Here is a 14,287-nt window from a genome sequence, read left to right on the forward strand (position 1 = left end):
CACGTATAAATAGGTCAGAATAATTTGTCATTTCCCCCCGAGGAAACACCTCATCCTTTCACAGAGCAGACAGTGTGATCTTCAGATTATCATACCACGGATAAATAAAGAACAGGTCAGGCAGGTGGGTGTATTTTAAGGGTCTTCGTTTCCAAAGTGGATGGTAGTCCAGCAATGCTTGTGTATGTCAAAGTCAGCCCAGGCTTTTTGTGTGTTTTATGTGTCTCCTCGAGGATGAGACCAATCAGTCAGGGAGCAGAAATAATTTGGGTCGATGTGTAAAATAAAGGTCCAGCTTCTGATTTGATTATATAATTAAAGCATGAACACACTCTTCAGACTGTACCATCACTTTGTTGACACCTGTTACAGTAACAACCGGTATTTAGGTACATATAATCTGTCATGTGCACGTCATGTGGAAGTGGAGTGACAGGGTGAAGTGGTGTGACGCTCTAACAGGTGGACGTCGACTAAACCACACTGGCCTGGACTCCCGGTGCTAAAAATGACAGCAGTGTGTGCGATGATGACTGTGAAACCACGTACTCAGGTGGATCTGTTCACCAAGGACAAACATAAACCAGAGAACACACATGGCAGGGAAAGCAAAATAATATTTCTGTATTTTTGGATAAAAGTCCACAAATATTCTGAGAGTGAAACACGCAAATGTCTGTAATCTCACCCAAAAGGTTTGCGTCAACTAATGCGTGTTTCACCACACGCACACAGACCAGAGTGGAACAGTGGTTTTATTATCCTGAGCTGCTTTACAGTAAAGGGGCACCTTCAGGAAAACAAATCCAGTCTAGACATTTTCCTGGACAAACCTGACCTCATTTAGTCACAGTCTGAACCATGTGACAGAAGCACGTCCATCAGCAGCGTGGGCTCGTCTATATTCATTAATATCAGATACACACATGATTCTGCCCGAGAGCAGAGCGTAACGCTGAAGGATGCAGGCTATTTTCTGTTTTTATTACGTTAGTGCTTAGCTGATCCTTTGCACACAACATTTGTGCACACATACTGAACATCGCAGTGCAGGTTTGTGCAGGTGCACATGTTGGGAGTCATCCCGTTCTTGCTTTTATATCTCTTAAATACCTTTTAGGAATAGATGCTATGATGGATGGCTTTCATCACATGGTCACACTGAGGAAAATATGTGCACAAGGTGTATCAGTACAGTGCTTAAATGTGATGAAATAGGAAAGACACACACATACACAAACAAACAAATAAACAAAAACTCAACACAACGTATAACTTGTTTCCAAAACTTTCAATCAAAGTCTCCAGCGGCTGTGGAAAGCCTGCGGATGAGGTAAGGCAAGTCTTTTATTGTTGTAACCAAGGCCAGGAATAAATCTGAAATTGTGATTTGGGTTTTACAAAAAGTGTCTATTAACATCTTAAGTTTATGCTGTCAATAAGTGAGTAAGTCTGGCTTTTGTTTTGGATTCACCAGCCTGTTCTTAATGTGACACTGAGGTTTATTACCTACTTGGAAAAACTGTCATTCACTGTTGTGACATGTAAACTCAAGTTTACAATCCACACGGTCACATTCAGACCCAGTGGTGGATTATAGCTAAGCAGGCCTGGATTTACAAGTGTTGTACTGAAGTAGGGTTTTGAAGTAATTATACTGTACTCGAGTTCTTCCATTTTATGCAGCTTACACTGTCCTACATTTCAGAGGGAAATATTGTATTCTTTTTACTTCAGTACATTTTTCTGACAGCTGTAGTTAGTAGTTGCTGTGCAGATTAAGCAGACACACACTGAGAATGGACTTTATATTGAAGTAATAGGAGACAACATTTGTCCAGAAGTTAAAGGTAAATGTCAGACACAAATAGTCATTCAAAACAAAGTATTTTTTTCAAGCCATAATACATGGCTGGAGGGATCTTTGTGTAAGATTGTTAGTACAGTAGTATCTTAACGTATATGTGATTACGATAACAGTCTCTTGTAAAAAAAAAAAAAAAAAAAATCCTGCCTCTTTAAATCCAAAGACATTTTAATGGAATCTAAAGCCAGCGTTCATTGATGGTGTCAGATACCACATGTGGGACGTTAGCGCCGGGAGAGGTGGCGGTTTAAATCATGTGTGTGTCAGCAAGTTAGAGAGGGACGAGTGCCGATGGCCCAGAGATCTTAAGTGCTTAGAGAGTGAGAGACCACCCGACACGCTGGAGGAATGACACCCATCCGGTTACAGCCTGTCTGATCCAACTAGACCTGGACCCCATGACTGTATCCCACAACTCACACACACATATTCATGCTTCCCTACTCCTGTTTCTCACACTCAGTCATGGATTCATACTCACACAGATTGCTGAAAGGCACTGAGTGCCTGCCAGGGTGTGGGTATACTTATGGAGTGGGGTGGGTCCTGTAGTGTTGGTGCAGGAGCACATACAGTCCAACCCCCTCTAATCCTCTGTGTGCTCGTTGCCTTCGTCAACATGCACTCGGGACTGGCACCACGTCACCGGCTACCAGTCTGTTGGCACGTCAGTGCAGGAGCAAACGCAGTGACAGAGGATGTATGGGACAAAGGAGGGCAAAGATGACGACCTCTCACCTGCTTCAGGACAGTTGACAGCCTCTTCATTATGCGTAACAGACCAGAGCCTGAATGACACACAACAGTCATCTGGTGGATGAGGTTTCTGTGTTTTGTTCTACTGTACACACTTTATGCAGGATTTCTACAGGCCTGGAAAATTTTGGAAATTGTGCTGATTTAAGCAGAATATAAGGTGTTTTTCAGAAAGAACGGACTTCTCTGAAAGCAGTATTCCTCAGCCCCCTACACATCTCTCTGACATCCTGATATGAAATAGCACCTATAATGTAAATCATGGTTTACAGAGACTGGTTATCCAAAAAGATCATAAGTTTTAAATGAGGCTTATTTCAACCAATACTGACCAAAAACATGACACTATTTTCAACCAAGACACGTGTCACCTGTCACTGAAATTGGTGTCAAAGTGTGGTGTGGTTCAGAGCAAACTATTTGAATTTATCCTTCCTGTAAACTGGATGAAAAGTTGATCATGGAGTGCACAGTTTACAGTTATACAGATGTGAAGAGCTCTGCAATTTGTATTTACTGTACATTAATATTACACATACAAATTCTGTATGTTGAAGACCAGTTACACAAGTGGTCTGAACCCTGACCTGACCTGAAGTGTGTCACACAGCAGAGCTTTCAGCTCTGGAACTCTCTCACCTCTTTCACCAGCCCTCTGAAACATTAACTCTTCCTGTTTTCAAATCCAGACTCAAAACTCGCCTACTCATTTTAACCATTCTCACTGCAACCTCACCACCCTACATTTTTTTATATTATGTTAATTTTATCCATTGTTATGTTATGTCATTGTATGTTAATTTTATCCATCGCTGGTTTATTGCTTATTGCATAGTGAAAGAAAAGCGGAAAGGCACTTTTAAATAAAATGTATTATTATTATTATTATTATTATTAGATAGATCTATACTGAGTGTTATGTTTCCTCAACACACAATGAACAACTCACTCATGCGTTGACAAGAGTTTTGACTTGAAAGTTGGATTCATGTGTAAAAGTTACTTTGAGCCTCAGCAAGAGTTTCCTAGCACTTTCTAGTCTCCTCATTTTTGTCTTTATTTTCGGACAGTCTGTGAGGATCCGCTGCCATCATGTGGTGAAGAGGGCGACTTGGCCTCAGTGTGGGGATTCAACACACTGAATATAGTCCAGTACAGTCACTGAGTGTGAGCGTGCACTGAAGACTCCCAGTGCACGCTCAGCTTATCTACAATCAGAAGTGCACCACCTGCTACTTTCATGGATATTTCCAGTTGTAGAATGGCCTATAGTAACCTGTCATCTTGTTACAGGTAAAATATGGAATGAGGGTGGCTGAATTCAATAAGCCAACAGGTTTAATGTTGAGAGTTTAATGAAGTGTGGAAACTTCTCGTGGTATTGAAAACTCTTACTTCTACTGGAGAGCCAAGGGAGTGATGACAGCGCTGATCATTTAAAGAGAGTGAGCTCAGCTCCTTGCTGTGGATGGGTGAGCGAGGGTAACTCACGTTAAGACACCGGAAGACGTCTGAAACCAAACTCTGTGATGGTGATGCCGTGCGCAACCGCGTGACGGAGTCGAGTGCATTGAAAACACCTCCTCATTCACACATGTCCAACTCCAGTGTTCCTCGTTAACGTTCTCAGTGCTGGAAATCTTCACGCAGAGACACTATCACTCTGAGCCATGGAGAAGTTTGCGTTTGTTTTAATTTTCCTGCTCGATGTTCTGGTGTATTTGGGTACCGGTCAACAACATTTACGCGCACGTGTTGGACCGTGGAGACACCGGATCCAGTGGGAGAATAACGGTCAGCTGTACAGTTTACTGAGCACGGGGACTCAATATCGCTCCCCCGAGCAGTCCAGAAGACGCACCCAGCTTTTACTAACAGCTAAGAACAATTTTAACAGAGTCAACCCTCCTGTTGCCCCGAGTAGATCCACCAGAACCAGATCTGGAGACCTCGAGGACGCAGCTGGGATTCACTCCCAACAAAACGACCCCAGTCAAACGGACGCACGGGTTCTCGGTGCTGATGTGGTCAGTATTTACTCGCATCGGGACGTCCAGGGGCACCCGGTCAGTCCGCACCGCGCACGGCCTCTACCGGAGAGGCTGTGGCTTTGAGGTTCGGCTCTCATCAAGGATCTTCAAACAGCAGCGCTGCCGCTTTCACCGCCATCCAGGAGTTCTCCGGCAGCGGGGTCCCGAGAGGTGGCCGGAGTACCACTGGAGATGAACCTGATGCGCAACAGGTCGCTGCGTCACCGGTAAGATCACCTACGCACAGCCGAGGCGGCCAGTTAAGATCCGAGAACTCTGATTCAACAGCCCGGTCACCTGCCACGTCTGCGTGGGTCAGCATGGCTGAGGATGGCGGGGATACGCGTCGCATCACGCAGCAAAGAGCGCAGGGCAGAGCGCACTCACTGACCAGAGTCACACCTGAGTCAAACGTTTCTCCCACAGCGCTGACCAGTAACGCCGTAGAGATACACTTTTCACGCCCGAGGTCGGATACAACACGGACCGCAGACACGAGCGACCCACGAGATCCACACAGCATTCATCACAGGAACTCGGTTTTCTATAACGTTTACCCACCAGACCGCAGGAACAGGATCACTGCGCGCCCTCCACCGGGGACCGGCTATGGCACCAGATTCTTCCACAATGGTGAGGCAGGCGGATAAAACAGAGTGTATGAAAAGTAGTTAACACGAGAAACAGAGTTATAATTAAAAAATTTAAAAAAAAAACAGATATTCCTTGACTGATAGCGCCCCAAAGCCACCTAAAGTCAGACTAATCATCGTCCAACTCATTTAGGTGAAGCAGTGAGTGGAGCTAAGCTGAGGCACAGATGCCCCAAGCTCATTTTCACTTTCAAAACTTAAATACCCTTTTTTTCTAATGCGACTTTTAATACTTTTAATGCATTTTTAATGAGAGTCTTAGAGTTAATGCCCCCTTATGACAAAAGTAATGTCTCCAGTATGAGAGCCTTTGAGCAAAGTTAAAATTAAATGGTTGATTGTTGGACTGGGAGCGAGTCATTAGTTCTTACCCAGCAGTGATGGAGAAATTACCTCCATAAGTTATGACAGAATTAAGTATCCAGACCTCTCTATGCAATATTCTGTTCAAATAGGTAGATTATGCTATTAAAATATCTGATGCTGAATGCAATCAGGTTTTAAAAGTTACTTGTTTAACCCTCATAGTTCAATAGCAACATGACGAATAGTTGTTTTTACCAGTTAAATGTCCTATTTTCCATAAGTGTGTATCAGATCAGCAGGTAGAGACAGATCTTTCACTTACAGTATAGATACAAATAAGATATATACATCTGTGCTGATTATTCCCCATCATTATGTTTAATGCCCCAACTTGCTAGGACCCATTTAATACAAAAAACTGATGGGTGTGTAAAAAGTTGAGTCATGAATCAACTGATTTCTTCTCTGCAGGTCTCCCAGACCTTGTTCCTGACCCTTACTACATCCAAGCTGCCTCTTACATCCAGAGAGTGCAGATGTACGCACTTCGCTGTGCTGCTGAAGAGAACTGTCTGTCCAGGTGCACTTCTTTATTTGAGTTTATTACATAATCTGTTAATCAAATCAAGATTTCTTCAGCAGCGTTTGATGATTCTTGTTGTATGACTGACATATTAAAATACAGCAGCTCTCTGCTGTTTAATAAATAATATTTTTAGGCACAGAAATCAGTACGGTTCACATGTATAAATAAAAAAACTAGGGAACTGTTTAGAAATCCTTTGAGGCTGCCACAGTAGGATGTGTGTTGGCCTCTATCCCGCTTGGAAGCTACAGCTGAGTGACAGAGTGGCTGGACGCAAACCTGGCAACTGCCTGAGATTCTCTCCTCTGATCTGAGCTGCCACTTTGCCAAGTAAAATAAGCTCTGAAATGAAAGGCAAAGGATTCCTGAGGTAAATACCAAAAAAAAAAAAAAAAAAGTGAGGTGAGACCAGAAACCACCTCGGTCACTTTGACAGTGGATCACCATCATGTCTAATGGTCAGTGAAGGATGAGAGGGAGCTCAGCATGCAGTGAAGTGTGTATACTGTGTGGGTAATGTGATGTAAAGACGCCAGAAACAAAGAGGTGACACAGGTCAACCCCAACCGTGTCATTTCAGCTCACAGTGAAGACACTCGAGGTAAAGCTCGGCTCATTCCTCTCCTGTTTCCTTTTCCTTGAGGTCTGCGTATCATCCGAGTGTGAGCGACCTCGACTACAGAGTCCTGCTGCGGTTCCCACAGAGAGTGAAGAACCAAGGAACAGCAGACTTCCTCCCAGTGAAGCCCAGACATGAGTGGGAATGGCACAGCTGTCACCAGTGAGTTCACTTCTAAGACAACTGTACATATAAACACGTTAACCAATACCAGATTTAACTGCATCAAAACTTTAAAAACGCTTTTAAAGTAAGTTAATGAAAGGAAATTATAGTTTGAAATATTCCAATGTTAACTATTTCAAAACAGTGCAAAGAAATCAAGCATTTACACATAAATGTACAAAACATAACACAGTATTTCTTAAGACTGCAGCTGTGTTTTCATCAGTTAACTCTTTGGCCTCTTTTTCAAACCATAATGTGAGCCTGAGCTTAAATCAGTGGTGCTGAAGTGGAGCTCGGTCACTCCTCAGCACTCATTTACGGAAATAAATACAGCTACTTTTTGTGCACGCCAACTGATCTGATGTTTAGAAAATAAAACATTTATTAAGTGTATTTCTGAGCAGCTCCTGCTCTGATATTTAAGAGCACAGCTTTATTAGGAATAGAAAATGACTCATATGGGATGCAACGTCTTGCCATATTAATACCTTTCGTCACTTTGGGCACTAAATTAACAATATGAGCCGACCAAGACAGAAAAACAATGACAGTTTCCAGAATATAGTTGTACCGCAGCTGTCATCTATCTCTGCTTCTGTCCAGGCATTACCACAGCATGGAGGCCTTCAGTAACTACGACCTCCTGGACGTCTCCACTGGACAGAAGGTGGCTGAAGGACACAAGGCCAGTTTCTGTCTGGAGGACACGTCATGTGACCCGGGAATACGACGACGCTTCGCCTGCACCGCTCACACACAGGTTGGCTTTTATTTTTCTATTGATTCATCCATGATTTTTTTAAAATTAATTCATAAGTTATTTATGCTTGTTTGGTTGTTTAATGTTTTTCATGATTCACCAGTGCATTTTTATGTCAGTGATGTATTTGGAAATACAGATGAACTCGTTCCTTAAGCCAGCAGACGGGTAATATAAGTCTGAATTTCTCTCAGGGGCTCGGTCCTGGTTGCTACGACACATATCACGCAAACATTGACTGCCAGTGGATCGACATCACCGATGTACCACCTGGAAACTACATACTAAACGGTGGGGGTGTAGAGCTGTCTCAAATAAAGGAAATTGTAAATCAGATCAGCAATGATAATAAATCTGTTTGAATAGACGGGAGTCAAATGAAATATTTACATTCAATCTCTGCTGTTCTTCAGGTGACAGTGAATCCCTCTCAGCTGGTCCAGGAGTCTGACTTTTCCAACAATGAAGTTAACTGCGACATCAGGTACACAGGAATGTACGTCCAGGCCAGAAACTGCAGGATTACTGGGTAAGTAAAGACTGACAGTGATCTAACCCCTCAACATCTGAGAAACACAAATAAATGCTCCCATCACTGACGTCTATTCTTTGTTTTACAGAAGCTGACCTGACTGAAGACAACAATGTTCCCACAGAAATATATATTTAATACCTTCTTGTTGCTCTTAATGTACAGTTGCTACTCTGTTGTGCAGCTGTTTTACACTTAAATGTTTACTATTAACCTGAATTTGTCTGTTTGTATTTATGACATATAATATATTGTAGCTACAGCCATGCTGGCTAGATGTTATCTGTTTTGTGTTTTGTAATTTTCACAGGGTTTTTAAGCAATGCAAGACTTCAGGACATGCATGTCAAGCATGTTAACATAATTTACAAATCTTACATTTAAAAAAAATGATTTCATTTGTATTTTAGGACTAAAGGTGCTGATTTTGACAGAAACTGTGGTGCTCTTCTCCCCTGAAATTGAATAGTGTTTCGTTGTATGAGATAAAAGTTCCTCTGTTTGTTAATGCGCAAATATATATTGTGAACAATGTGCGAGTGTTATTACAATACAGAAAAGACTAATGTATGTATTTATTATGTGTTGATTGCCCTAACAAAGTTTCAGTGACAATGTATAGTTTGTTCTTTTTAAAGGGTTTTGAATGCTTGGGAGGTTTTCTGCATTTTTAGCATATTCTATAATAAAGTTTGTTTTTAATTTTTGGAAACAAAAGTGTCATTGATGTCTGATACCTTACTTTTTCCCTCTTGACAACCTGGTGGTCATGAAATAGATGTAAATAATCACTAGGGAGTGGGTAATTTGAACAAATATTTAAAAACATGAAGTCACTCCACTGCCCAGTTACTGCCTGTCTAACAGCCTGTCTATTAAAAATAACCTGAGCTGAGACCCATTAGAGTGTGTGAGTAAAGTGGTAAATTTCTTAAATGCTTTTGGAATAACACACCTCAGAGAAATATTCAAAAGTGATTCCACTTTGCATGTTTACATCTCTCAGAAATAGCAGCAGAGGACGCACATGCTTCACACCATGAGGCTGTTGTTGCCGCTGCGTGTTTGTCATGTTGTGTTAAAGCAGATGAGTGATTGGGAAAACATTTATTCAACTGGCAGCAGCTCTATATGAGGTGTCTGAGAATATCCCACTCTATTTACACTCTGTCACTGGACTTATTAGGGACACTGTGAGTTGAATGTGGAAATGTATAAATAATAAACCGCGACTATTTTTTAACATGATTTTTTTGCTGGTTTTCAACAGTGCTGTTTGCTGTCCAGCACAAATACATCACCTCATAGTCGTCCGGTGTCAAATATGTGCCACCAAAGTAAGAGGTTTCACTGTTTTTGACTGTTTGACTCTTTCCCTGTAAAATATGAACAAATGGAGGAACTCCTCTAATGCACCACAACAGCTGGAGAGGTCTGTGCATCAATAGAAACCTTGTCTGTCTTTGTAAAGTGGAAGATATCCGCAACTTTGATTTCCAAACCTTTGATGAGAACGGAAAAAGTGTGAGGATGTTTATGAGGCAGGTGGGCACCGAGGTCATGGAGTCTCTTCTTTCTCTGCTGCTGCTGTAACTGTACTCTGGACACTGTGCTGTACTCTTCACACAACTGTAACTACAAACACACAGACATGACCACCACACCACAGAGACGTCACCAACTTCTCCTCTCTCTTATTGTAGGTCTCTGCCTGTTTTCAGACAGAGTTTGCCGATGAGTCTCTCAAATACTGTTGTTTACCTGTTTGGTGTAAAAACCTGTTGGTGTCGACCATCTGTTTTTGTTTGTTTTGGTTTTTTTTAACCTTTATGAAGGCATCCAGAAAACCAGAAGAAAGTTTAAGAGAATTTTGAAATGACACATAAATGAATTAGTTTTCTTTCTTTTCAAATTTTATCTAGTTTAGACATTAAAATATCATTCATATGAAACAAAATGGGAAGTTTAGAGAAGAAATGTCATCTCATAGACATCTCATACATGATGAGCAGCTTTAATTAGCTTTTTATTGCAAGAGACCAACAAGCCAAAAAGTGGAACACTTGTTTAATCTTAAATATTACATGCATTTTATAGACCATTATATAAATGTTAATCTGAAAAATAATTTATCCGTCAAATAAATGTAAAGGTGGGTTAAAACATATACAATTTCCCTTGACGTTATGGAGATGAGGTATAAAGTATAATATTAAAACACTTAAATAAAGTACAAGACTGTGTTTAAGTACAATGCTTATGTAAATGTACTTAGTTACTTTGTATCACTAAACTGATAAAGGTACACGGATACTAAAGATGAAAAGGTATTGGAAATTAAATTCAGGTCTTAGTGCACCACACTAACTTGAACCCACTGTACAAATCACTCATCCTCTTATCCAAGCATGGCCCTTCTGTCGAACCCACTCCATCTTTAGGTCAGAGAGCCCTGGAGGGGAGCTCCCTGAGCCCCCTGATGTGAATTTGAGTGTGACAGAGGGTCAGGTCAGAGCCTCCTCCACCGCTCCAGGTGCTGTTTGCTCAGGGCAGGCCGACGTGCTAAGCCTGCGGGGCGTGCAGGGGTGGGCCAGAGCTGCCTGCAGTCGCCCCTGCCTGCCCCCGCTGGAAGATGACGAGGAGGAGAGAAATTCCACAGATCCACAGACGGCCAGGAAAACCCGACTGCAAACTGCTGACATCAGCAGCACTGCGGTTTAACCGCCCTTATCATGGGCTGACTGTCTGTGAGGCTGTGTCCAAAAGGTCTGACTGTCTGAGACTGGCAGTCAACAAGTGTCAGAGCCAACAGGCTAGACTGCAGTGACACATGATGGAGGTCAGTTTGTTCCTTGTACAGACACAAACTGTTAATAGTAACCACTTTATCTTTCACACTCCTGATATATGTTCTTTTTTCTGTTGTTCAGCATTGTCTCATACGATAGTCCTGCTATTCTGACTGACATCACACATTCATTGATTTTTATTGGTCCCCTGGGGTCAGCAGATCGATTCATAAGCACAACACTGACACATTACCACCCTACAGAGTTATGGTGAATGTGTTAGCAAAATAATTACCTATCTCCAAATCCAGCAGACACAGAGCAACATTAGCATTTATTCTGAGTCATCATTCTCTTCTTTTAGCTCAGTTTTTGGTCTCTACCAACTAGCCGCTAAATCCTCTACTATGTTCTTGAACTAGTCACGAACTTTTGAGTTACACCTTTGTAAACCTTGTGACTAGAATTCAAAATATTCTTCTGCAGGTTTGAAGAAAGCTTTGCTCACATGATATGAATTCCTCAAGATGCAGAAGAGTCTGTAGGGTTGAAAAAGTTAATCCAACTCTGACTGTGTAATTGTCACGACTGAGCTAGGAACACCAAAAAGCAGAACACCGACTGCAGGATAAATAAAGTTTATTTAGGAACACGTGGTGAAGAAGGGTTGGGGGTGTGCTGGTTGGGTGGGGGCAGGCTCACTGGAGGGAATGGCAGGCAGGGCAGGAACAGAACTGAAGAAACAGGTAGGTTAGGAAATGATCTGATAGGCACTACTCCTAATGCAGATTCTTGAGCTAAGATGAGCCAAATTTTTCTCTACACAAACCGTGTGCATCCAGTGATGATCCAGCAAGGACTGAAGGCAGGAGCAGGGATTAAGTGCCACCTGAGTGATGAGCTGACGGGAACCAGATGAGCTTGATTGCAGAAGCAAGGCAGGTGTGGAGTGGCAAGCAGGCAGACCCAGCAGAAGTGACAGAGTGCAGGGGGGAGGGGCAGGCAACACAGAGACAGACAAACAGACAGACAGGTCAAACAGCTGACCTCGTGACAGTAATCAACATTATGCCAACGTTCCAATGAATCAACATCCATCAGTGTTAATTTAACACTTCTAGACTGATATGAACTCATCAGCTCCATGAGTGGAAAAATAGCAACACAATCAACATTTGTCAGTTATGACTAATCAGCCAATGATGTGGAGTCATATTGTTAATCTACCAAACAATCAGGTAGAGAGTGATTTTCCAGTGCTTAGTTTCCATCTGAGTTTTATTTGGAGTTGACAAGAACATATTGGAAAGTTGTTTTCCTCGCAACAGAGCTGATTCAGCTCTGCAGCAGCTGTTCCCACACTAATAAAACTGTTAAATGAACTCTGATGTATATAAATATGCACATATATAACCACTGACACACTGAAGTGTTAGTTTTTAACGCTCCCTGCTGTGTGTGTAAAGTCTGGAATATGAGCTTGCATCATTAGTGAGATGATTTGACGCCACCTCGGTGCTAATGTTCTGTTTCTCCGTGTGGATATCTGGTCTGTGTTTACTTTTTTAGAGAATTGTGTGTTTATAGCAAAGAGAAAAAGCTATTTGTGTGAGTGGAAATGACTGAATATGTTTCTCTCCTCCTGGTATTACACAGATGAGCGTCTGACATCCTGAAAGGGGAAACAATGTTTACTTGGGCAGGACAAGGACTCCCTGAGTCTGACCGTTCACACATCATTATGGATTTAACAGCTTTCCCTGTTTGAAATAGAAGAATATGTGCCTAATGACCCCTGTACTTTCCCTTCTTGGAGCTGCTGTGTAAATATTTTAGCACCCAACAGGCTGTCTTAGTGAATGCCTGCTGTTATTAATCCTGTTATTGTATTATTTTTGGGGCTAGGAAGTGGGATTGGACAGGGAGGCGGTCCGGAAGAGGCTGCAAACAGGGTGGGAGGAGGGTGAGGAGGAGGGTGATGGGGGCGGACAGGTTATCCAGCTGAAAGCCTCCAGTCATTTGTTGGGCTGAATTTGGTCCTAAATGCCCGTATTGTTTTATGTTTTTTTTTACACATGAGTGTCTGACCATGTTTAGGGGTCTCCTCTCGTACCAAACATCTGTTCGTCTGTCACGCTTCACAAGGAGACAACGCTTTACGGCTCCAGACACATGCATATAAAAACACACTGCATGCAGACATGCAGGAACAGACATGAGACTCTTGGTGCCTCCTGTAACACAAAATGTTATTCTACTGTGAAAACAAGAGGAATGGACTTGTGCCATAGTTGTTATTAAAGCTGGACAAACATGTTTGTTAGCAGAGTAATGTCTGGTTTTTAGAGGAATTATTCACATCAGCTTACCATATTATATTCAGTAGATGCAGATACAAGTATTCAGACCCATCCCTTCAAAGCTTGTCATATTTTATTCATCACAGGATTTGATGCTTATTTCTTCACAAAAACTGTTTGGTTACAGATTTAATTCTTCAGATGTTGCAAAGATGTTTTTCTCACAGCTGTCGGGTATTTAATTATCTTTTTTAATTTGAGCAGGAATAACAGTTAAAACCACTGAAATTCAACTTAGATAGTTTTCTCTTTTCTTTACATTAAAAATGATTCAGAATTAATCTGAATCCAGTGCTTAGAGCACTAAGGCCCATGTGGTGCGCAACTTAGCTATTCAGCTATCAGGTCAAACCAGCACACTGTATATACAGAGCCTCATATGTAATATTCTGCTACTGTTAATTGTAAGTCTAAAGCAGGCAATATATATACAGCATGTGAATAGACATGCCTTTATATAGAGTAGATTATTATATACAACATTTATTCCAGAGTTCCTTGTACTACAATGCACTGTTCATACAGCACTACAGGCCCATCTATATCTGTTTTGCATATAAATTACATGTAGGGAAAACATTATCTTCATTTTGATACGGTGAGAAATGACAAGATGAGATGAGATCATGTAATGAGACAAGAAACATCAGTGACGTTCGATGCGCCTCATAAATTACAGAAGACATGATGTGCACTCTGCCCTCTCCCCTTTACACCTGCATATGACATCCTGGGCTGCAGCCAGGCAGTAAAAAAGAGACCCAGATGTAACCAAACAGAGGTGTGCTTGTGTATGCGTGAATGAAATGTTGCTTTATATAGCCTCCTGACAGCTTTCTGCCTACAGGGAGGAGTTCCCAG

The 14,287-nt window shown here is 41.8% G+C and overlaps 1 protein-coding gene across 1 annotated transcript; it reads left to right on the forward strand.

Annotated features, from left to right (window-relative positions):
- The first annotated feature begins 3,796 nt into the window (after window positions 1-3,796).
- On the forward strand, window positions 3,797-8,936 carry loxl5a (lysyl oxidase-like 5a). The gene is given in 8 exon segments (XM_051077123.1): window positions 3,797-4,650; window positions 4,653-5,286; window positions 6,084-6,192; window positions 6,842-6,979; window positions 7,589-7,745; window positions 7,940-8,044; window positions 8,159-8,274; window positions 8,366-8,936. Coding segments are annotated over 8 exon segments (1,623 nt in total). The 5' UTR covers window positions 3,797-4,293; the 3' UTR covers window positions 8,373-8,936.
- Window positions 8,937-14,287: the final 5,351 nt, after the last annotated feature.

This window comes from Lates calcarifer, linkage group LG17, assembly GCF_001640805.2.
Source record: "Lates calcarifer isolate ASB-BC8 linkage group LG17, TLL_Latcal_v3, whole genome shotgun sequence".
Taxonomy (NCBI): Eukaryota; Metazoa; Chordata; class Actinopteri; family Centropomidae; genus Lates; species Lates calcarifer.